This window comes from Ceratotherium simum, chromosome 26, assembly GCF_057802395.1.
Source record: "Ceratotherium simum simum isolate JZ-2026a chromosome 26, ASM5780239v1, whole genome shotgun sequence".
Taxonomy (NCBI): domain Eukaryota; kingdom Metazoa; phylum Chordata; class Mammalia; order Perissodactyla; family Rhinocerotidae; genus Ceratotherium; species Ceratotherium simum.
In genome coordinates, this window is record NC_141925.1 from 34,251,861 (window position 1) to 34,277,741 (window position 25,881).

General features: G+C 46.6%; 1 protein-coding gene across 4 annotated transcripts in view; it reads right to left on the reverse strand.

Annotated features, from left to right (window-relative positions):
* Positions 1 to 16,077, reverse strand: part of CARD11 (caspase recruitment domain family member 11) — a 112,435-nt gene extending 96,358 nt beyond the window's left edge. For 3 of the 4 annotated variants that reach the window (XM_087417492.1, XM_087417493.1, XM_087417489.1), the window contains exon 1: positions 15,903 to 16,076. In XM_087417492.1, the coding sequence (XP_087273618.1) occupies positions 15,903 to 15,915 (13 nt within the window). In that variant the 5' untranslated portion in view covers positions 15,916 to 16,076. Of the gene's footprint in view, positions 1 to 15,902 lie in introns of all 4 variants that reach the window. The other variant, XM_087417491.1, reaches the window with a different exon arrangement.
* Between the last annotated feature and the right edge of the window lie 9,804 nt (positions 16,078 to 25,881).

Here is a 25,881-nt window from a genome sequence, read left to right on the forward strand (position 1 = left end):
AGAGGGATAGAGCAACTGAGATCTGCTCATAGGGAGCCATAATCTGGTAGGAATACTTCAATAGTGATTTTGATGAGTTTCTGGAGGGTGAGTGTGGACTAGTATGAGAATGAAAAACTCTGGGGGGCCACCACACTTTTTTGGGCTTTCTCCCAGGAGCCCCACCAAGTTCTCACAGTGAGGATCCCAGAAAGACCCCCTGGTGGTTCCAGCAGAGGGAGGGGAAAAAAGAACCACTGTGAAATAGACCCAGAGCCATCTTCATAACAAAAGCCTAGTCTCTAGTGGGGAGGACTGGGCCAGGGTGCAATTCAGAAAGCTTAAGTCAACTGGGGAATGAAGAGCTCCCTTCTCCAGCCCCCTCCAGCCTTCCTGTCTCACCAAAGGGAGAGGGGGAACCACAGTCAACAGGGTCAGGCTTCAAGAAACAGATTGAGAACGCTGCAGCTGGGGAAGTCAGGGGACAGAGGGAAAAAGCTACGTCACTGGAGAATCTCTTGTGAACATCACGGCCACAAAACACAACCCATTAAGAGACTGAAATTCATCACAGACTACAGACCATTCTCCTCCCCCACTTTATGACCACACCAACAGGGCTCCAGTACCACGGTGGATTGTAGCTGAAAGAGCCATAAAAACCAGACTCTCTTTAAGGAGGAGTACATTGGGAAGCCCAGAAACAGGGATAATCAAGGAATTGGAAGCTTCTAGCACCTACAGCTATAACAAACATTAAATAGAGCCCAAATCCTCGCCAGATTAGCATATATCCTCATGTTAAAGCTCTATGTACCTCAGTTCCTATTACCCAACACAGCATGTACATCTCTCAACAAAAAAGTACAAGGTGTACCAAAAGGCAAGAAAAAATACATTTTGAAGTGACAAAGCAGTGATCAGAACCAGACTCAGATATGACACAGATGCTGGAATTATCAGACAAGGAATTTAAAATAACTATGATTAACATGTTGAGGGCTCTAATGGAAAAACTAGACATCATGCAGATAGGTAATGTAAGCACAGAGATGGAAACTCTAAGCAAGAATGAAAAATGCAGTATCAGAAATGAAGACTGCCTTTAACAAGCTCATCAGTGGACCGCACATGGCCGAGGAAAGAAATCAGTGAGCTTGAATAGAGGGCAATATAACTCCTCAAACTGAAGTACAAAGAGAAAAAGAATGAAAAAAAATCAGAACAGAATATCCAAGAACTATCAGATAATATAAAAACTGTATTATACACATAATTAGATGAGCAGAGGGAGAAGAAAAAGAGAAGGGAGCAAAAAAAAAATTGAATTAATAATGGCCAAGAACTTTCCAAAGTTAATGACACCAAAACACACAAATGCAGGAAGTTGAGAGAGTGCCAAGGAGGATAAATAACAACAAAAACACCCAGGCATATTAGATCCAAATCGAAAACACCCAAAAGCCAACAGAAAATCTTGAGAGAAGCCAGAGGGGAAAAATCAACTTACCTATAAAGGAAAAATGATACGATTTATAGTGGACTTCCCATGGGAAACCACACAAGCAAGAAGGGAGTGGAATGAAATATTGCAAGTATTAAGATAGAAAAAACTACCAACTTAGAATTCTATACCCAACAAAATTGTCCTCAAAAGTGAAGGAGAAATAAAGACTTTCTCAGATAAACAAAAACGGAGAGAATCTATGGCCAGCAGACTTGTTTTGCAAGACACGTTGAAAGAAGATCTTCAGGCAGAAGAAAAATAATGTAAAGAAAGGGAAAACACTGGAGAAGGAATAAATGAAAGTAAAATAAGATCTTTTACTTTTCTTATTCTTAATTGATCTAAAATATAACTGTTTTTAAAGTGATGGTAACAATGCATCAGGTAACGACAGCAGCTGGGTAAGTGAAATGACTGATAGCAATCTCACAGGGTCAGGAGGGTGGAATCGGGAAGTCACTGGTATAAGGTGCCTGCGCTACATGGGAAGCAATATGACATCATTTGCCGGGGGACTTGGATTACTTAAAAATGTATTTTCTAAACTCTAGGGCAACCACTAAAAAAAAACTTAAAAAGAAGTATAATTGATACACTGAGAGAGGAGATCAAATGGAATTGGGAAATGCTCAATTAAAACCTGAGAAGACAGAGTGGGACCAGCATAGAGGTTAAGTTCGAGCACTCCATTTTGGTGGCCTGGGGTTCCCGGGTTCGGATCCTGGGTGTGGATTTTTGCACTGCTCATCAAGCCATGCTGTGGTGGCATCCCACATACAAAATAGAGGAGGATGGGCACAGATGTTAGCTCAGGGCTAATCTTCCTCAGCAAAAAAAAAACAAAAACCTGAGAGGGCAAGAAACAAACAGGGAAGAAGATAGCCTGGTATTTGTTTGGCAAAAGACAAGTCGATCTGAGGAACAGAACAGCGAGCTCAGATTTGACAAAAGAGAGACTCGGTGCTGCAGGTCGGGGGGAAAGGGACAACTGGACAGCCCTTTGGAATTAATTTAATTTAATTTAATAAATTTAATTGGATTTCAAACCTTCACAAAAATAAATCCCATAGACTGAAATATGACGTCTTTTTGTTAGTATTCTTTGTAATATATGTATATATTCTTTTTTTGAATTTTTAAAAGAAATTCAGGTTATTATTTAAAAATGTTTAAAGACTTAGAATAGAGAAGGATCAAATCTAAGTGCCTAACGGCAGGAAAGCTGGCAAGGATAAAGCAAATTCATTCTGCAGAACCCCAGACAGGCTCAGAGAATAGAGGCACCTTGTGCCACAGAAGGTGGACATGCAGGGAAGGGCCAAAACCAGGAGGACCGGTTGAAGATACACAAAAGGGGCAGATAACCCCCCGATTCCCTCCCCAGCCCCGGCAGGAGAAGGAAGGTCTAATTACTGGAATACTGGACACCAGGTGTAAGGGGTAATGGGCCATCCGGAAAAGCAGGTGATTAAAAGTCAGAGGAGTGGGATTCAGGAGTGGGAGCGGCAGGGAGGGAGACGCTTTAAACCAATATATGTATTACTTGTATAAAAATAAAAGTTAAAAAAAAGAGACAATAACAGCAACAACAACCCAAAATTAAGGTCTCTTCTGGACTTAGTCATTAGGATGGCTTTCTCCATTCTGGTCCAGGGCCCAGACCAAGAAGCAGCTGCCCCACAAGCCCACGGCCTCCTCAACTGCAAGTCTTACTCCTGAGATTCACAGATCTCACGCCTGCCGTGACACCGGGAGGTGGGGGGTGGGGGGTGGCCAGGCCTCCAGGAGGAGGGGTGTTTGGTCCGGGGAATAGAGGGTGCTCCTGTAACGACTTGAAAATTTCTTCCCAACTTAGTCCTTCTTCTCTCTTTCATTTTTTTTCCCCAGACTCAATAATCCATCATTTACCTTGCCTTGCTTCAGGCTACGCTATTTATAACAATAGAAACAGCATTTTTTGCTTGTCACTTTTCTCTAAAGGAACTTAGATTGTCTCTAAACCTTTAATGCGCCTACAAAGTACCTGGGAATCTTGTTAAAATGCAGATTCTAATTCAGTAGGTCTGGGGTGGGGCCTGAGAGTCTGCATTTCTAACCAGCTCCCAGGTGAGGCTGATGCTGCTGGTCCATGGACCACACTCTGAGTAGCAAAGGGACATGAGGCAATTTTATGGGGTCATGGGGATGTTCTATATCTTGTTGTGGTCATGGTTACATGAGTATATACATTTATCAAAACTCATTGGACTGTATACTTAAAATGAGTACATTTTATTGTGTGTAAATTTAATATAATAAAGTTGATTTTAAAGGAAAAATTCATTCTAGATGGATTATAGATCTAAATGTGAAAGATGAAACAATAAAACTTTTAGAAAAAAACCACCAACCTTGGGGTAGGCAAATCTTTCTTAAACAGGACTCAAAAAAGAGTTAACCATAAGGAAAAAAACCCACAAGAACTGGACTACATTAACACTAAAAACTTCTGTTCATCAGCACACTCGGTTAAGAGAGTGAAGAGGTAAGCCACAAACTGAAGAAAGATATCTGCAATACATATATCTGACAAGGACTCCTGCCTGTCCTATATAAAGAACTACCACAATTCAATAAGAAAAAGATAACTCGATAGAAAAATGAGGAAAATATTTGAGGATATCCGAAATGGCCCATAAACACAGGAGAAGGTACTCAACTTAATTAGTCATAAGTGAAATGTAAATTAAAACCACAAAATTGTTTTGACTGCACACCCACCAGAATGGCTAAAACGAAGAGACAGACAATACCATGTGAGACCAAAGATGTGGAGCAATTGCAACTCTCATCAATCACTGATGGGGGTGTAGTTTGGAACAACGTTCTTGGAAAACTATTGGTAGTATTTATTAGAGCTGAATACGAACATACTCTAAGATCCAGCAAATCCATGATTGGGTGGAAATACAAGCATGTGTCTCAAAAAGATATGTATAAGAACGCTCATAGCAGCCTTAATCATAACAGCCACAAACTGAAACAACCCAAATATCCATCGATAGTAGTAGAGAAAAAATGTGGAATATTCATAAATAAAAACACGAAAGAACTACTGCTACATGCAACACACGGATGAAGCCAGGGTTGTCAGATAAAATACAGGTGCCCAATTAGATCTGTACTTTGAATATCAACCAATAATTTTTCAGAACATGAATGTCCCATGCATTATTTGGTACATACTTATACTAAAAATTATTATTATATTAAAAGTCATTATTATTGATCACAATATTATTTTTTAGCTGGTTATGTTCTGTTTCTTGATCTGGGTGCTGGAGAGATGGGTGTGCTCACTTTGTGAAAATCCATCGTGCTGCACGCTGTGAACTGTGCACATCTCTTGGATGAATGTTATTTTTCAATACAAAGTTTACTTAAAATAACAATAAACTAAGCCTGGCCCCTGTCCCATTAGAGCAAGCCCTGCCTCTTGCCTTGAATCTCCCATCTGTTCTCCATGCTGCCGTCCGCGATCTTTTGAACCTGCACGCCCATCCTGGCTCACCGCCCCTGCTCAGAACGCCCCAGCGGCTGGCCCTCGCCCACAGGCCAGCATCTGCCTCCTTGGCGCAGCATCCCGGGGCTCTCGGCGGCCTCTCCTCCCCCCAGTCCCCACACCTTCACATCTTTTCTCTGACATTGACACTAACCACACCTCCAAGGTTTTGCACCTGCTGTTTCTCTGCTTAGAAGGTTCTCCCCACCTCCCTGCCTGGCAGAAGCCAAGTTCTTTTCCCAGTCTCATTTCTGCTTCCACAGGCCGTGGGAGGTTTTCCTGACTCCTTCAGGCAGACCCGGTACACACCTCCCTCAGGTCCATCTTCATTGTATACCTCCTTTATCGAAACTGTGTTATCTCGCAATTAACTGTCTCCTCACCAGACTATAGGCTTGCTGGGGCGGGGACCCTGGCTTTTCATCTTTTTACCCCAGCACCCAGTGGAGTGCCCACGAATGGTAGTCACCGGGTCCGTGTTAAGGAATGGATAAGTGGATAATGGGAGTAATGGATATTAACCTACGGGATCAGGCAAAGGAATATAAGCAAATGTTTTGCAAATGGTTCACTCTCGATTTTAGATTGGACAGGGACCCTTCAGAACTTGCCCTGGATCAGCTGCTAAGGAGCAGTGCACCAGTATTGTAAGTGCACACTTCTCCCTTATCGCGTGTCTGCCTGAGTGCCGTGCTCGCTGCACGTGCTGGGCACTTGGCATACGGCATCTCATTTAATTTCTTGGGAAAAGGGTGCTGTTATCCCATTTCACAGATGAGGAGAGAGGTGCAGAGAAGTTCAAGGACTGGTCCAAGCTCGCAAGGCTGGTGGGAGGTAGAGCCACACTCATCATACTCGTTATTCTGTGAGTAACCCCAGGCACTGAATCACTAAAATGCTATACGAAACAGGAAAGGCAGGGAGTGCCAATGCCCACTCGGCCCCGGGCAGTGTTTTGACTCAGGCAACCTTTCTGGTCCCTCTCAAATCTGTCTCCGTGGGTGGCCACCCCCTCCCCCGTGGAATGGCCCATCAGCAAGGGGCTTCACCCCGAACCCCCAAACCCAGTGTTCAGCTCTGTCCAGAGACTCTCAACTCCTGCCTGAGATTTTCAGGTTTTCAACAAAACAAAAATCTGATTCACTCTTTCCAGTCCTACAGGAAACTCAAGTCCTTTATTTTTATGCCACTAAAAAAAAAAAAAAAAAAAAATCAAACCAGAAAGAGCAAAAAACAGCAACCTTTATGTCTTAGAAGAGTTTTGAATGCTTCTCATTTCACACCGCACCAAACACTGCCCGTGACAAAGGCTGCAGAACGAAGCTCAAAGTAAAAGACAGAAGGAAATGAAACACATTACAATAAAACACACTCGCTAATAAATAAGAGCCCGCGCAATGAATCCAACTCAGAATATACCACTGGCAAGAAGAAATGCCCCAAAGCTTTGCTTAAACCAAATAATATAAGAACAGATGGCTCCCCTGGGTCTCTGGGAAAAGTTAATGCATACAGGAGGCTGCAAATGGAGGCTCTGTTTGGGATTTTGGCAGAAAACACAGGGCATTAACAACATTCAAGGTGAAAGAAGGGAGATTTGTAGTTTTAGGGACAGGATGTTTTTTCATCAGGTAACACAAATAGATATATCTGGATGTCTCCACTGGATCCCCACAGGCTGCCAGGCATGTGTCCACTCCAGAAATTAACCAGAGCTGCACTCAGCAGCACTCCAGGGAGACCTACTGCTCCCAGCTGCCCAAATGGAGAATTAATTTAACTCCGGAGATTTGGATAATAAGGATGAACCCTTAAGGGAGACAAAAATTTACTTTGGGAAGATTTTTCCCCACCTGTAGTAGAGAAGTGTCACAAAGTGGTGGGGATGATGACGCTAGCTGAACGGCCACCTGACAAAGCCTTCTGGTTTTCACTTGCTTGGGGCGGGGGAGGGCGGGGTGGGGTGTTAAACATGCTGAGATCTCCCAAGCACAGAAAGATCACACCCCACACCCAACATCCATGTTAATTCCCCTCCTTCTCATCACCAGGCAAATCCAAATGGCACTGTCTTGCCAGAGGGAGGGGAAAGTGACAGCAAAGCCTTTTGCCCAGCCCAATCAGATGGTTCAGAGGAAGGCATGACTAACAGGAATTCATGACTAGGGAGGTCAATTAATAATAATAAAACCTCACATTTATATAACGTTTTGTTATTTTCAAAGCAATTTTTCACCCACTATCTCATATGCTTCTCAGAGCAATTTTGTGTGGTAGGAAGGCAGGATTATTTATCTCCATCTTGCCGGTGAAGAAACAAAATCTTGGGACAGTGAAGTGATTTGCTCAAGGTCACGGAGCAATCGTGGATTTTTAAAGCTGGAAGGTTCTTGGTATGAAGAGCAAGGGCCTGGATGACTAATTGGGGCACCAGTCTTCAAATTTCAGTTTTACACCCGCAGCAGACACGGGCAGTCGATCACAGAACTCTCTTCCACTGAGCTTGGGTCCTTCTCCAGCAAGCCATGACTAGTTGCCCGGAACTGGCCCTCAAGATGAAACCCATTTGCCACCTCAAGCCCTGTCTAATTGTTTCACTTCACATATTGAGGAAACTGAGCCCAGAGAGGAGAAGAGACTTGGCCAAGAATGCCCAATGGGTTTGTGGCCCAGAACCCAAATCCCCCCTTTCTGAACCCAGGGGTCTCTCCAGTACACCACACTATGCCCCATCTGCTGGATAAACAACTCCCCACCAAAAGATGCACTAACAAGGCAAGAGAATGACATTCTTCATGACCTAGCAAGAGCAAATGGGTTTTCTGTGCTGAGCAAGGGGACACGTTCCTATTCCTGAGAGAGGAAGCAAAGAACACTCCAAGGTTTTTAAGCCTGAGCACCTGGCAGGATGGAAGAGAGGGCTTAGGGATCAAAAAATCAGTGGTTTGATGGTGGATCTACTCCATGCCCAGGTAGACAAGTCGAGACAGTTGGCTATTAAAGGCTAGAGTTTAGAGCCGTGAGAGACTGGATGAGATCACCCAGGAAGGAGAGCAGAGGAGGAAGAGGCCCAAGGCACTGTGACCTTGAGTGGGCCTGTAAGGTAGGAGAAACGCCAAAAGAGTGAGGGCCCCACAGCCAAATGCACACCGCGTCCCAAGGAGGAGAGAAGGATCGACTGTGTGAAATGCCACTGAGAGGTCAGGTCCTGTAAGGACTAAGGGTGGACCACTGCACTTAGCAACTCAGAGGCCATCGGTGACCTTGATAAGAGCTATTTAAATTGAGTTTTGTGGCAAAACCCTGAATGAAGTGGGTCCAAGACAGAAGGGGAGGCGAGGAACTGAGGACGGAGACTGTAGACAACACTTTCAAAGAGATTTGCGGTAATGGTGTGATCGGCTGAATTGTGTCCCCCCAAGTTCACAGGCTGAAGCCCTAAACCCAGTACTTCAGAATGCCACTTTAGTTGGAGGCAAGGCCTTTAAAGAAGTGATCACATTAAAATGAAGCCGCTGATGTGGTCCCTAATCCAATATGACTGGCGTCCTTATAAGAAGCGGAAATTGGGCACACAGAGAGACGCCAGGGGTGCGCACACACAGAGGGAAGACCACGTGAGGACACGGAGAGAAGGCGGCTGTCTCCAAGCCAAGGAGAGGGGCCTCAGGAGAAACCAGCCCTTGATCTTGGACTTGCAGCCCCTAGAACTGTGAGAGAATAAATTTCCATTGTTTAAGCCACCCAGTGTGTGGGATTCTGTTACAGCAGCCCCAGCAAACCAATACAAAAGGGGCGCAGAGCAGGGCAGTGATAGCTGAAAGAGAATATGAAATCAAGGCGGGTTTGTTTTGTTTTTTTAAAGATGGGTGGGACTGCAGCAGACCTGTACTCTGATGCGAATGATCCCTGTAGAGAGGGAAAAAAAATGGATGACGCAGGAGAGAAAGGAGACAACTGCTAGGGAAGTATCTTCGGATAGACCAGGCGGGCTCTGGTGCCTGCGTGCAGAGGCAGGCCTGGGCGGTGGAGGCCCTGGGCCCAGACACACGAGGGGAGAGCCAGAGGTGGAAGGAGGAAGGACAGTCATGGGCTTAGGGCAAGAGGGCCTCCCAGGCCCAGTTGGTCTGACTCTGCCACAAGACAGAAAAGATTGGGTTTAAAAAGTGTGTTTTAAAATTAGTTAAGCAAGACACAACATGATATAAAATTTCTATGCAAAGTTAAGGCAGAAAGAGATTGATCCATTCCCGGGAACAGCCCTCTGCTCTGCTGTTGTCAGGCGGTCTCCCCTACTCGGAGCAGTGACAGAAAACTACCTTCCTCTGTGGCCTAAAACCTCCCCGAACTCAGAACCCGTGCGTTTCCAGGGCCCCCTGGTTGTACAGGAAGACACGCTTTCCAAAGATGGAGAACTCCACAGGAATGGGGAATCTCCACGCGCCTCTGCCTATCCCCCCACAAACAGCGCTGACCGTGGGTCACGGCTCCGCAGGCTCCCCAGGCCCGGTGGAGGTTAACAAGTTGGTTTACAAAAAGCATCTGAGAATTGAAGACGGAGCCCTGGAGAGACGTGCGAGGTATCATTACTATTCAACTGGACATTTCCCCCTGAACCAACTACACTCGGATCCCCTTAAAAAAAGGCCATTTCTTCTTAGAAAACTTCAATGAATCACACAATCCTTACTCAGAGGCAGGGGAACACAGCACTAATGTCAATAAAGCGCAGTTTTACTTCATACCCACATTTATCCACTGAAATAACAATTTACTAAACCTCGAATAACGCTGGCACAGGGCTTCTGTCTGCCCTCAGATTAAAAAAATGGGCCACGGCCACCAAGACTGCTCCAAGAGTGTCATAGCAGCTTTCTCACAATAGGCCCCAAACGGCAAACAACACAAATTTGGTCAGCGGGAGAATGGATACATAAATTGAGGGAAATGCGTACAATGCAATACCATGCAGCAGCGAAAAAACCCCACCCGACTGTCGCACACAACAGGGACGAATCCCACGCTGGAGACAAAAGAGAACATGCTGTGTTATTCCATTTAGGTGAAGTTCAAGGTCAGGCAATGGGTGGGGGAGGGTTGGCAACTGGGACGGGGCATGAGGACCCCCGGGGGGCCTGGAAAGGACCCATAGTTTTACCTAGGTGATTGGCTACATGGGTGTGTGTAAAAATTCACCAACAGTGCACTTCAGAATTGGGACACGTACTGTGTGTGGGCTATACCTTAATTTAAAAAAAAATCCTTTTTTTTTTTTTGAGGAAGATTGGCCCTGAGCTAACATCTGTTGCCAATCTTCCTCTTTTTCTTTTTCCTCCCCAAAGCCCCAGTACATAGTTGTATGTCATAGTTGTAGGTCCTTCTAGTTCTTCTATGTGGGACGCCACCTCAGCACAGCTTGATGAGCGGTGAGTGGGTCTGCGCCCAGGATCCGAACCGGTGAACCCCGGGTCACTAAAGCAGAGCACATGACCTTAACCGCTATGGCCCCGGGCTGGCCCCCCCCCAAAATCATTTTTTTAAACCAGTTTTGTCTTTCAACAGGAGCGCTGAGGCCCTGTGATTCCTCTTCCTGGGACACAGCTGGAATCAGAAGTCACTACAAGAGGACAACTTCCTGCGAGTGGGCAAGGTGGGAACCAGGAAGGCTAGGACCAGGCCAGGCAGCATCGGACCACCTTTGCCACGCTTTTCTTAACCTTTCTTAATCGTAACAATAACAGACGCTCGTGGTAAAACAAACAAACAAAAGAGAAGAATACGAAATAAATATTAAAATTCATCCCCCATCGCCCACTGAGCCTCCGTCCCCCAGAGGTCCCTACTAGAGCAGTTTATTAGATATGTGAGTGTTTTCTTCCAGAAACTCCCATATGTCCCCTAAACCCCCCTCCGTCTCATTGATAGCCTCACAGAATTCCACTGTATGGATGGACCCGGCTGTTGAGGAACATTTGTGGATTCAAGCTTTTTCCCATAATAAATAATGCTACAATTAATATCAGCATGCAAAAAAAGATGGACAAATCTATCTGTCAGATCGTTTCTTAGAAGCAAATTCCTGGGCCAGAGGGTTTATTCATTTTTCATGTTGGTATTTACAGTCATGGGCCGCATAACAATGTTTTGGTCAACGATGGACTGCATAGACGACGGTGGTCCCATAAGATGAGTACCATGTAGCCTAGGTGTGTAGTAGGCTATACCAGCTAGGTTTGCGTAAGTACACTCTATGATGTTCACACAATGACGAAATCGCCTAACGACGCATTTCTCAGACCACGTCCCTGCCATTAAGCGAAGCACTGCTGTACTGTCAAATCGACAGCATAGAAGTATGCCTACTTCCCCTCTCTCTTGCCAATATTAGGTTTTATCAACCTTTTTGATCTTTGCCAGTCCGACAGGTGAAAAAATTGTACGTCCCTGTTGTCTTACTTTGCATTGATTTCATCGTAAATGAAGTGTGTTGATGGATCTGTCCATGTTCTGTTTGTTCATATCATTTAAGCATTTCTCTCTTGGGTTGAGTTCTCTAACTCAGGAGTCGGCAGACTATGGCCAAGGGCCCAATCCTGCACTGCCCATTTTGTGCCACTGCCCAAATCCAGCCACACTCTTTCATAACTCAGCTGCTTTCACGCTATAAGGACAGAGCTGAGCAGTTTTGAGTAGTGACCATCTGGCTCACAAAGCCTAAAATATTTACTCTTTGAACGTTTCCAGAAAAAGTTTGCTGATTCCTGTGTCTAACTGATTTCTATGTAAGAGTTCTTTGTAAATGAAGGAAATAGCTCTTTGTCATATAGATTCTGTTTTGCATAGAACTCATCACTCTGTTCTACTTCCTACTCCCAACTCCAACAAAAATAACCAAATCAGAAGTAAAACTTTAAAAGCAGAAACCCTCTGAGCACTTTAACAAACACGGTGCATTTGGGAACACTCCGGTCTACGTTATTTTAGGGGTGCTATTTTTATATCCATTTTACACATGTGGCAATTGAGGCTCAGAGCCATCAGTGACCTTCCTGAGGTCAGACAGCTGGTACGTGTTGGAGCCAGGATCCACGCCCTGTCTGCCTGGCTCCAAGTTCATAGGTCTTTCCACTAGAGCATCCTGCCTCTTAGTGGACGGGGCCAGCACCAGGGGACGGCAGTGATTGTAAAAAGCCAAGTCTGACAGCTGTTGCCTGTGGCACCACCAGGATCTGTGAGGTACGTGAGACAGAGCATGGGGGAGCCCCTGCCTTGTCACTGTCATACTTGCGTATAAAGACTGCACATTCCTGAGTTGGAGTGGGGGCAGGAAGGAAGGTTACACCCTCGAAAGAGAAACCACACGGGGAGGACGGAGCTCTCTTTTGGGGTATGGAGTTTGCACACTCCTCCCTCTGGCCCACTCACTTGTGAGAAGCAACACCCCGAGGAACGGCCCCCCAATGGAGCGGGGAGGCCCAGAGAACTGTGACATAACAGATGTGCTTGGGGGAGAGCCTGACCATGGGGCTGCAGCGGGGCGAGAGAGCATGAGCATGAGGAGGCAGGAACAGGAGAACTTCTATTACCCCTTGGCACCAGTCCACGGACACCCATTATACAAATTTGACAGCGACCATTATAATCTCAGAGCCCTGAACAAATTGCACCAAAAAGGTTACTGTCCTGAAAATAGTCACCGCATTAAAACCACTGACCCGCAGAGCAGGGGTAGCTCAAGGAGAGTTTGGGGGACGATGCCTGGGGGTGTGTTCTTTGCATGTAATGTGCGCTAGCCGTGTTCTTCCCGTGCTGGCATCTGGGAATCCGTTGGGTAAGTTTCCTTTAGCACAAAAGGGTTTTTAAGGGCCTTCCTCGAAAGTTGTCTTTTCCTTTTCTTTCTGTTCCCATATTTAAATCAATTCAAATATTTTCTAGACTGATGGGAGAATGTGGTATATCTACAGGGTAGATTTCTTTTAATCCTCACAATCGCCCTGGAAACTGGGATTGCAGACCAGGAAACTAAGTAACGAAGTCCACCCAGCTGGTGTTTGTGGGAAAGGTGGCATTCCCGCCCTAGGTCTGGACCTCAACGTCCAACCAGATCTCGGGAATAACAGCAAAGTTAAGAGTATGTCACATCTCATGTTTTTTCATTTTATGCTTGGTGTAACTGACAATCCTGAAAATAATCAGTATTAATACCTTGAGCTCACTGAAGAGAAAGGACCCTCAGAGATCTGAAGTGATGACAGGTCTGTCCAAGGCCAAAGGGCGACCACAGATGAGCAGTCGAGACTGCAACACATGTCCAGGGCCACAGTGTGACCTTCCTTCCCACTCTCCCACACAGCCACAGACCCAAAAGGTGGTTGCCTTCTTCCCTTGACCTGACTTTTTCTTTTAACCCAAGTTTCACAGATCTGGTTTTGCAAAGCAACAGCAGTCACTCTCTGTGTCAGGGGCTCATCTGGGAATTCTGGCCCACCTGGGACTTGACCCCCGTCCCAATTACCAGGAGGCACTGTCTTCGAGGCTGGGTGCAGGGGCTAAGCAAGAGAGATCGGAACGCAGTTTTAAACTGACATGAGGAGGCTCCGTGATCAGCATTTGACGCTCGTTTCCATCACAATCATCTGAACGTCGGGCACTCAATCTGGCCTTCCTGCACGAAGTACTATGAGGAGCTATACGCAGAGGAGCAGCCTCGTTCTCCTCCACCCCCTCCCCTCACCACAAAACCAGCCACAGCCCTTCAGTCCCGGAAGCAAGTCTCGTATCACAGCGGTGGAGAAACACTACGTAAGAAAGTGGAGAAGGACGTCAGGAGGTTGCTCTTCCAGCACAATCTCCACCTGGAACCTTCTATCAATCCCTGGGCCCTCTGAGTCCTACCATCTCCTAATGTACCTCCCGCCATCCTCCCTTCCCTCAACTCTTTCCCATCTAGCGTGAGTCTCAGCCACACTTGGATCACAGCACACACACGCCGTACACACGACCCACTCAGGGCAGGGACATTGGGTCTCACGTTCCTTCTGTGTGTCCCCACGACGCACAGCACAGCGCCACCTAGACAGTGCCCACTGACTGATTCAAACAAGGCCCATCATCTTTAGAAGAAGAGTTACGTTTACAAGTCACTTTAAAGGATCACAAAGGATGAACAGGCAAACACAACAGGGTCCATCCAGACAACGGGATATGATTCAGCCTTGAAAAGGAAGGAAATTCTGACACATCTCCAACATGGATGAATCTTGAGGACACTACGCTAAGTGAAATAAGCCAGTCACAAAAAGACAAAAACTGTAGGAGTTCACTTATGTCAGGTGGCTAAAGCAGTCAGATTTATAGAGACAGAAAGTACAATGGGGGCGGGGGTAGTTAGGGTCTAATGGGGACAGAGTTTCCGTTTGGGAATACAAAAATGTTCTGGAGATGGATAGTGTACAACAACGTGAATGTTCTTAATGTCACTGGACTGTACACTTAAAAATGGTTAATTTTGTGTTATGTGGATTTTACCACAATTTTAAAAAAATCACACAAAGGATCATTCACCTGCAGACTCAAGACTTTGGACGGGTGGGGCTACCAGCCTTCCTTTGTGATACGGGTGTGTACCTCCAAACCATTTTCTGGGATGTGACAAGGCTGGGTCCGAGGCTCCCTTTGGCCCCAGGTCACCCCTGGCCCACCTGGGAACCATCACTTCTTTACAGCTGCCGTCGGGGTGGAGAGAAGTGGAGATTCAGGGAAAGGACAGAAGCGCAGCATTTGAGCTACATGCCTGTCCTCGCATCAATCAGTGGCGCACGGGATTTCCAGCACACACTACACACAGAGTAGTTGCTCGGTAATTGTTGAGTGACTGAGTGACTGACCGTTTTTCTCCTTTCTGGTAGGTCAGTAACCTTACACCTTCAAGAGGAGTCATAAATGTCAGGAGAAACTTGTTCACCTACAAATCAGAGGCTCTGGGAACAGGCCGGACACACAGGTCAGTCTGGTCCAAGACCAAGTTGGTGCAGGTGGCCCTCTGTTGACGCTCATGAGCTACCAGCTTCGACAAACCTGTTGACGGTGGGGCAGGCCCAGCTGGGGAGGCTGCTCCCTACAGCATAACTGTCCCCCTGTGGCCCCCTCCAACTGTGCTCTGAACCCTAAAGGGACAGAAACCCAGCTCCCCTCCCTGTGCCCAGAGCTCAGGAGAGCTTCCGAGGCCATCTGGCCTGGGCAGTGTCCTGCGGGAGGCAAGTGTCCCGAGGAAGGCGACTCCAGGCCCGAGGCCACTAGGGCCTCATTCTGGCCCCTCCCGGGCCCCTGCCGTCACTCCCCATGGGAGGGGCTGTCCTTCTCCCCTCCTACCCCCGGGGGCCCCACCTTCTCAGGAGCCTCTGAGTCAGGCCTGGCTGTGGTCTGGAAACTTCCTGTCCTTTCAGGTGTTAAAAAAGGTTCTTTTCCTCCCTCTGGGGCAGGTGCACCGAGGGGCACCCTGCCGGGCCGCTGCACCCGACCCCCCACTCATCCCTGTCCTTTCTGAGGGGCGCGAGGACTTTGCCAGGGGAAGCCACTTAGAGACAGACGATCCGAGAGGAACACGGAGGAGAGATAAGGGAGGTGGAAAGTGGAAGAAAGAAAAAGGTTTGGAAGGAAGGGTGGAGAGAAGGAGGGGAAGTAGGAAAAAGAGATGGCGCGAGAGGGATGGGGGCCCAGCACCGCGGGGGCGAGCGGGGCCAGCCACTCGCGCCCCCTGCCCCACGGCGCCCCGCGCGGCATCCCCCCAGCGGCGCCCCCGTGCTCCCCCCAGGCGCATCCCCCACCACGACCGCGTTCCCCCCGCACCCCTCCCCCCGCGGACGCCGCGCCTACCTGGGGCGCTCATGCTCCGCCAGCCGCGCGGGCGCCTCCTCCGCGCAGGCCGCCGGCTGCCTCCCGGCGCCCCGGCCCTCGGTCCCCGCCGCCCGGACCGTCCGAGGGGCGTCGCCCGCCCAGGGGCTGCAGGGCCGGGAGGGGGCTGCGCGCAGCCCGGGCAGGAGTCCGGAGGCCAGAGGAGGCAAAAGAGAAAAAAGGAGAGAAAGTGTGTCACAGGCTGGGAGGGGCGGGGGAGGGAAATGCAAAACCCGACAGGAAATGAGACTAAAAAATGCAAAAGGTTAGAAAAAGAGATAAGGAAGAGGGGGAGGGGGCGGAGTTTGGGTCCCGGGCCTTGGGAGGAGGCATCGGTAATGAGGTGGGGGTGGTGGGGGGACCCGGGGATGGGGGCGCTGCGGGGACCGGCGACGGGCGGACCAGGGGTGGGGAGACCCGGGCAGGCCCCAGGGGCCAGGCCACCTGCCCCAGGCAGGGTGAGGCTGGACCCCAGCTGGGGCCGTCAGCCCCACCGAGCTCTGACCCCAAGTCCACCCGACCCTGGCCCAGAAAACCTGCCAGAACCCAGGTGTGGCCTTGGGAAGGGACGCCTGGTTTTGGGTTCTCCAGGCTCTGTGTGGGAGGTTTGGGCAGCTGTCATTTTAGAGGAATTGGCCACATTCTGGAGAACTTCCAGACTGTGTCTTTTCGATTTGGGGCGGAAGCTTTTCCCACAAAGGAGTGAGAAGCAAGGAACTCTGCAGCGTGGGAACCGCAGGCCTCTTTCCTCCTTCAGCCTTTGTTCTGGAAGCTTCCTGGGGCTTGCCTGGCCGTCAGCATCCTCCACGGGACTCCCACACCCCTTCTGGACACTTTACAGTGACAGTCTACCTGTAGCCTCCTCACCCCGCTGCCTCGGCCCAGCACACCCACCCCTGCTAGTGCTCTCAGTCCTGGTGAAGGACACTTGTAAGAGAAACTGATTTCTGGATGTCGTCGTTTTAGTAGTTTCCTCCAAAAGCCATGGCGTAGGCTTCTGGGTGCATCACTCTTTCACGATAAGTACTGTATGGGTGGGAAAGTCCCGAGGTTTTATCTGAGTCCTGAACTTGAAAATCTGTGGAGGACCTGGGAACATCCAGTTCTCTAGTCTCCCAACTGCTGATTCGCCACCGTTTCCCCAGCCCCCAACCTCTGCTTCTGCTCTGCCTCAGTTTACCACTCTCTTCTCCCCCTCGTCCCCCTCTTTTGATTCCGCCTATGACAGCTAGGGAACATACCCTCCTGTTTCGTGTTTTAAGTTCTCTGAGAAAAGCTCCTTGAGCTCCCGGAGGGAAAGCCATTCCATAAATTAAACCACTAAGCAAAAACATGAATAATTAACAGCGGTGTGGTCCCAGCGGAAGAGCATTCAAAGTCCTGGCAATTTTGAGGAGCCAGGCTGTACTAATGCACACCGGCCAGGGATTAAGGAAGACCCAAGTTTGCTTTCTGCAAAGCATGTTCAAAAACGCAATCAAGAACTGCAAAGTGGGAAAATTCCTAAAATAAATACCAAGGCCCACAGCATCCTCATGCCCAGTGACTCCTGGGGACCAGGGAGAAATCTCCTTTGCACTCCGAGAAACCTGTAAATCAGGCAGTGCGGGTTTGAAGGAGAACTCTGGTTTCCCTCATGCAGGATATGAAGGGTAGGCATGCCTTAAAACAGCAACAAAACTGATTATGGAGAGATATACACAGTTAAGTGCACAAATTCTGCAAAAAGCTTGATGAATTTTCACAAAACCAACACACCCACGTGACCGCCACCCATATCAAAACATAGGACTTTGTCTGAACCCCAGAACTCCCCCTTACACCCCCTTCTAGTCACCGCCTCCCCCACACCAAGGATAATCACATTCTGATCTCTAACAGCATAGATCGGTTCTATCTGATTTCTTGCCTGTAAAGTTCAAAAACTATATAAACGGAGCCATACGTGGATTCTCTTTTGGGTCTGGCTTCTTTCACCCAACATCATGTTTTTCAGATTTAGTGGTGGGGTTACAAGCAGGTATAGTTCATTGAAGACATGTCTCTCTCTCCCCAACACCTTAGAATTTTTAAACATTCAGAAGAGTTAGAAGGATTGTATAGTGAATACCCATATATCCCACCACCTAGTTCTACAGTGAACATTTGGCTATATTTGGTTTATCACATATCTGTCCATCTATCCCTCTAGCCATCAATCCGTCTTTCTTTTTTTTTTTTTTTTTGGATGCATTTCTAAGTAAGTTGAAGACATCAGCGTACTTCACCTTTAAATACTTCGTCATGCATATCATTACGTAGAGAGATTTTTTTAGGTAAAATTTACGTACAGATTTTAACTACATCATGAAATGAGTTTTGACGAATGTCTACACTGTGTAACCAAAATCCTTGTGAAGATATAGAACAGTGTGGTCCAATGTAGCAGCCGCTGACCACGACTGGCTGTTGAATACTTGACATGTGGCTGGTGTGAATAAGGAACCAAATTTTAAATTCCATTTAATTTTAATTAAAATCTAAAACTGACATTTGATTCTGTTATTGGAAAATTTTAAGTATGTTGAGAGCAATTTGAGTATATTAATCTACTTTTTCATCTGTAAATTTTACAAAATCTAAGTACAGGTCAAACATTTTCAAGGAAAATTTAGTGTCTGAATTGAGGTGCTATAAGTATAAAAGACACACCAGATTTTGAAGACATAGTATGTAAAAAAGAATGCAAAACCTCTCATTCGTAATTTTGATATTGATTGGATGTTGAAATAATATTCTGGATATGTTGGGTTAAATAAAATAAATTATTAAAATGAATTTCAGGGCCGGCTCCGTGGCTTAGCGGTTGAGTGTGCGCGCTCTGCTGATGGCGGCCCGGGTTCGGATCCCGGCCGCGCACCGACGCACCGCTTGTCCGGCCATGCTGAGGCCGCATCGCACATACAGCAACTAGAAGGATGTGCAACTATGACATACAACTATCTACTGGGGCTTTGGGGGAAAAAATAAATAAATAAATAAAATTTAAAATGAATTTCACATTTCTTTTTTAATGGTGCTACTAGAAAATTTAAAATTATACATTATATTTTTATGGGACAGTGTTGATATAATGTAGAACACTACCGTTACCCAGAAAGTTCCCTCCCGCCCAGGCATGTCCTTTTAAAACTTGATTCTTCTGTGACCCCAGAACGAAGGTGATTCAAAAGTCTTTGAATAAGGACTTCTGGTTCCAGACAGTGAACTAAATACAAACTTTCACCTCCTCTTTGAAAACCTGCTGAAATGACAGCAAAGAACGGTGGGCGATGAGTTAATAGAGGTGCCAGGAAAGTAATCAAGTGGACAGGTGCGATGCATTTCTGGAAGACAGAAGGCCCGTAAACAGAAGCCCCAACTCTTCTAGGGTTTTCAAGGCCAATTTTTTCAGAAGTGGGTGGCCAGTTCCTTCTTCCTAGTCTGTCTTAGTCTGGAAGCTCTGCTGAAACCTGTCCATCATGGGTGACCCTGCTGGTATTGAAATACCGGTGGCATAGCTTTCAGCATCACAGCAACTCACAGCCACCACAGTATGACAACCGACAGATGGCTGGTGTGGTTCCCTGGCCAAGGAGCAAACCCAGGCTGCAGCGGTGACAGCACCAAATCTTAACCACTAGACCACCAGGACTGGCTATGCAGGGGAGAGGGGGCAGCATATGGGTGTGGTTCTTCCCCTGCAGAACCCCTCAGATCTACCTGGTCTGACGGCAGCGCAGGTGTGGAAGGCGGGGCAGACACTGAATGATGGATGGATGGAAGGGCTGACTGGAGCATTCTCTGGACACTTCCCTCCTCTACCCTGCCTCTGTGTGGCTTCAGCTGCTCCCCCTGGCGAAGCCAAAGAAATGTTTTTAACGAAACCTGCTCTGAGGGTCAAGGGCTCTTGGAATGGGGGCAGTGGCCCAAGGAAGCCACTTCCCATGTGACATTAAGCAGAGGGACAGCCTGCCTAGACCATCCCCTGCCTGGGCCCCCTAAAGCAGTGCCCCCCAAACTATCTGTAGTGAAAGACATGCCCCAACCCCCACCTTTAAAAAAAATTTCTAATCTGTTACAGATTGATACTTTTATAAAATATAATGGACAGGAATTATTAGAAAATGGAACTTAAAAAAATACTCAAGATACAAGCTCTCTGATCACACGTGGTTATCATGGCAATGGTGAAAAGCTATAACAGTTTCTAAATGCTCAGTCTTGATTTCTGTTCTTATCTCATTGAGGACCGGTGCACAGAAAGACACTGGTCCATGGGCCAGATTTTGTGCAGCACTGCCCTGGAGAGCCCAGGCAGTCGACCTGGGCCTTTGCAAACGTGGGCAGAGATCAGCAACTTGAAAGAGTGAGACTTAGATGAACAAATAGGATAGCTGTCTCCCGAGGGTGGAGAGGGAATGGAGACTGTGGGGGCGGGACTGGAGCATAATGACACAAAAAACCCTCTAATGAGTATCCTCAGAGAGATTCAAACAGAAATCACATCCAGAAGATAAGAACCGATTGCTATGACATGGGCTGCCTGAATAAAGTTCATGGAAATTCAAAATATGATTGCCAAAATACTAGAATAAATAAATAAAATTCCACACAAGGGCTGGAAGATGTCCATCAAGTATCCTAGGCTGGAAGGCCAAGATGAAATAAAACCTATGAAGAAATGAAAAGTGTGAGAGAAAAGTCGAGACATAAATGATCAATTCGAGAAGACCAATGTGCATTTAAAAAGCATTCCGAGCAGAAAAGGAGAAAATAGACGGAGGAATTAATTAAGAAATGATGATAATAATAATATTCATCAGAACTCAAGAGTGACATGATTCTCCACAATGAGAGGGGCCCATGAGAACCAATACGAAGAATGAAAAAAAGGTCTGCATGTAGATATAGTCTCATGAAATTTCAGAAAGGAAAAGAAAAAGATGAATAACGAGAAGATTCTAAAATATTTTAGAGAGGGAAGAAAAATGCATGCTGATGCCAAGGATGTCAGTGTTCTCATGAGCAACCCTGGATTATCTTCTAGCAAGGAGATAATGAAGTGGCTTCACTGTTCTCAGGGAAATTTCCTTTAAATGTAGAGTTCTATATTCCAACAAATTATCATTCGAGCGTGAGAGCAAAATAGACACACACTTAGACATGCAGAGACTTTGGGAAATTTGCTTCCCAAGCACTTCTCAAGAGAAAAAAAATTACTTGAGAATGCACTACAACAGGCTGGAAAAGAAATCGAAGAAAGAGGAGGACGTGGGATCTAAGAGTGAAATGGATCCAGGAGACCAATAAAAGGGAACAGTAACTGTGCGGGAGGCCCAGGGGCAAAGTCTGTAGCTGAGCTTTCGGTGCAGATCCTAGCTACCAAGAGAACTGAGAGCACTGTGAAACTGCTAGACTAGGTGAAGTTTTATGCCAGATTGATCTAAAAGTCTTATTTGGTCAAAACTGATCGTTTCTAAGGAGTTGAACAAGGAAAGGAGGGAGCAGGGCCACAGTGGGTGTATTTGCTCTTCACTGAATGTCCTTCTGTACTGGAAAATGTGTACTTCCATATCCGTGTAATTCTTTTATAATAAAAACAAATCATTTTTATAAGAAGCAGGAGTTGGGGGAATTCCTGAATCATAAAACCCAGGGAAGGAAGCCATATCTCCCTGCATTCAAGTTATCGTAATCTGTGCATGCGGTGGGGTCACAGGACAGCTCACACCACCGGTCATGTGTTCAGAGAAAACCTCTATTTTATCTGAAAGTAATCTTGTCTTCCTTCTGGGCCCCTCCTCCATGTTAGAAGGAAAAATAAAACTTTTAGCTCGATCTAGCTTAAAATTTAGCCCAATCTAGTAATTTAACAGTCCTTTTAGGTATTCTGGAATAAAGATGTTTCTCCTGTGGCTGTTCTTCCCTCTGCTTCCCCCCCAAGATGGTGGGAGTGTGTGGAGGAGACGAGGGCCATGAGAAAGAGTTGGGGTCCCAACCTCTGACCTCCGGTTTCTTGGGTCTCCAGGCCAATGTCTCTTTCTCACCTGGTTGCCTGCTGGAATTCATGGCTGACATCTAGCTCCGGTAGGACTCCCGGTCTGCTCCCTCTTGGCTTGGGTGCATATCTGCCATAGTCTTATCCAGCCTGGAAGGCCACCTGAAGCCTCTGCTGTGGGGTCCCTTCTTGTGCCATAGCAGTTTGTCACCTACTGTCCACGTCACGGGGAACTTCGGACTAGCTCGGGGAAGCCCTAGCTTCAGGCCTCTCTCTGCACGACATGCTGTGGCATTCAGGTTTTGCAGGGAGCAGCCCAAGACTCATGTCCGGTCCTTTCAGCATCCTCTCTCTGTCCCCTTTGTCAAGCTATTGGGAGAACTCCAGGAGACCCCACCTTCCTAAATGTGGGGAAGCTGACAAAGAGGTCTCTCTCCCTCGTGCGTACACACATCCCTGTACAGACCTCTGTGTGTGCTTTTCCCACCTGAGCAGAGATGACTAGAAGCAGACCCTGAGATGGAGATTCCTGGAAAAGCGACTTCAGGAGAAGGAAAGCGAGGAGAGCAGAAGAGCAGAGAGGAGAAAGCTGGACAGGGAGCGACTCCAGCTGGAGGCCAGCCCGATCCCACTGGGAGCTCTGGAACGAGAATTGCAGCTCAGAGGATGCTCCCCTCGAGGAAACAAGATGTTGATCAACATTGGCTGTGGGCTGCCAGGAGGAGGCGTGCGTAACAAGGCTTCTCTCAAGACGGGGTCACCCTGAACTGACATCTTGGAAGCGGAAAGGACATAAACAGCAGAGATCCATATGACAGCTGCACAATTGGATGCGGTTCATGAAATTACTTCTATTCCCAAAATTGTCAGCTCTGTTTGTTACACTCCCCCTTTCTCACTGTTGTTTCCCAGTATGTCTCAATATGTCTACCAATGCTCCCCATCTTCAGTTTTCCTCCCCCAAAAAGATTTTAGGTATACACAGCAGCTATAGTTGCCTGATCCCTGACAAGAGACCAGGAAGGGAAAAATGAGAGACTGGTTTTACCTAGAGCCAAACCTTGCATCCAGTCACGGGGCTGTGTTTTGAGACATTTCTGTATTGCATGGAGAGCAAAATGGAGTGAGAGCAGGAACCAGGAGAGGATGTGATTCCATTTCTTTTTTTTTTTTTTTTTTTTTTTTTTTTTTTTTTAAGATTTTATTTATTTCATTTTTTCCCCCCAAAGCCCCAGTAGATAGTTGTATGTCATAGCTGCACATCCTTCCAGTTGCTGTATGTGGGACTCGGCCTCAGGATGGCCGGAGAAGTGGTGCCTCGATGCGCACCCGGGATCCGAACCCGGGCCACCAGCATTGCAGCACGCGCACTTAACCACCAAGCCACAGGGCCGGCCCGAGATTCCATTTCTTAAATGACCCCTGCTTTGCTGTTCTGGTGCTCCCCCCTCCCTCCACCCTTGCCCTCCAGAGGGCAAAAACATCCTGTGGTGGCTGCCTTCACCTCCCAGAAAATCATTCCTTATCAGTGCAACAGTCACACGCTTGGGACAGCAAAAAGACATTTCACAAACTATTGATCTGAGAATTAATGTATTGCTTTTTTCCCAGATGCCACACCTCACTGCCATGGTATATATTAATCCCCCCCAAAATAGCATCAAGAGCAAAACAGAACCTTCTAGGTCTTTAATTATGTTTTACATGCTTTATATTTTTATGCTGTTATTGCTGTCTCTGCCCCTTCAAGCTCATTCCTCTTCATTTCAGATGGTTTCCATGCCATCTTCCTATGCAGAGATGATTGCAGAAAGGCATCAATATATCTACATTACCCAACATCGATAAAAAACAACCCATGGAAAGGTCCATTTACTTTCCTGTGTATGCTGAACACCTTAAATGACCCTTGACTTGACTTTTTTTTCCCCCCAATTCTTGCAGAAAGCATGGCTTAAGTCCAAGAGGAAACTGTTTCCATCTATAGGCTGGTAATATGCATTCAAAAGTTTTCAGTTGCTTGAGCTATGAAATATGATGATAGCTGTCTATATATCTCATGGGGGAAAAGATGCCTTGAAATTCGCTCGGCCGCAGTACTGATGCAGAGGAATTTCTGCATGAAATGTGCAAAATAATGGTAGGCTCTTGATAGGACCATTGCTGCAATGAACTTAGGGCGTTTTGGTGGAAGCGGCAGGAGGGTGGCTTCAGGATGGGCCATAGAGGCGCCGTCTGGTGCAGTAGGCAGATGTCGGGAAAAGTAGAACCATCCCATTGACTGCAGGCTGCTGTGCTCTGTTGTTTTTCCTCTCCAAGGGGATGGATGACAGATTCCGAAACTTGACCACCATTTCCTTTCTCAGTTAATCAACATTAGGGTAATTGGCACATTACATCCATTTTACAGTGTGGTGTATGTGCTTGCGGCTCTCTATAAATAATGAATAATCTCAGTAATGACCAGAAATGTGTGTGAGCGATGGCAGCGAGCACGTAATGGATGCTCTGTTTGTCTTCAGGGACTGTATTACCAGCATGTAACTGATTAGGCTTTAAAACGCTCTGGGTTACCTGAGGCCTGAGAGGTGCTCCGTCAAGTTGGAGTCTGTTCCTTTCTGCACAGAACTCGAGTGGCCCAATATTTGCTTTCAGTCCTCTTGCTTAAAAATGGAAAATATTTAGCCCTGCTCATCAATCACCATGCCTGGCAATTGTTTTTTTCCCTCCCTCTGCTTTTAGAGAAAGCAACTGGAAACACCCAAGCAATATAAATGGCTCTGAGTTATGTCTGCTTTTAGCATACAATGTTTGAGCACGTAAGTCAGGGCTCATTAAAAATAAGAATGTTGTAGCTTATAGAATTGGCCACTTTAAACACAGTCGTCTACACACCAGTGGTTCTCAAACTGTTTTATAGTAGTCTGTGTTTTTATGAGGCATCTCTTGGTATCTGTGGGCATAACACACTTCAATATATTTCCCCAAGGTTCAGCTGGGCACAGTATTCACAACCACTCCAGCCAGCGAAGTAAACCCTCCATGATGGCTGTCACTTTATCAATGTCAATACGTGTGACAGTTATGCTACTACTATTTAGGAGAATTATATGCATTTCTGAGCAGCCACTTATGTAATCCTTTTAGCTTAAGCCCTCGAATATTTTACTTTCTATAAATTAAGTGCATTGTTATCAACTTTGAACTTAACTGTGCATTGAGTATTTAGATTTGTGTGTCTGACCTTCTGAATTTCTTAATCAAAGAATTGTGTCCACTTGAAATGTTCCTACTGAAATAGCTGAGTTCAGTGTGTAAGAACATGGAGAAACAGTACAACTGCTAATCAAGGATTAGTTGAGAGAGTAAATAGGTGGGAAGGGAACTTTGCCAGGAGGAAGAAAGAAAAGAATGATTGAAAGTGAGAGGAAGAATGAATCACCCTAGGATTGATAAGACAGAAGCAAAGGCTGGGAATAATCAATAAGGTTAAAAAATATTCAGCCCAAAGTACCAAGGCCAAGAGACCAATATAGTCCTTTGTGGCATCACGATGTTTTGGTCAACAACAGACTGCATACTTGATGGTGGTCCCACAAGATTAGTACCATATAGTCTAGGTGTGTAGTAAGCTCTACCATCTAGGTGTGTGTCAGTGCACTCTATGATGTTTGCACAACGACAAAATCGCCTGAAAATGCATTTCTCAGAACGTATCCCCATCATTAAGCAACATATGACTGTACACCAAATGAATACACTAAACACCATCGAGGTGGAAGCATTTCATTTGGCACACTGTCTGAGACACCCACTTGAGAAACACCAAGAGGTGATACACACAGAACAAAAGCAAAACAAAACAAAAAACAACCAAACACACACACTCACGCACACACACACAACACGTGCCAGTTCTGTATTCCATATATACACATTTTT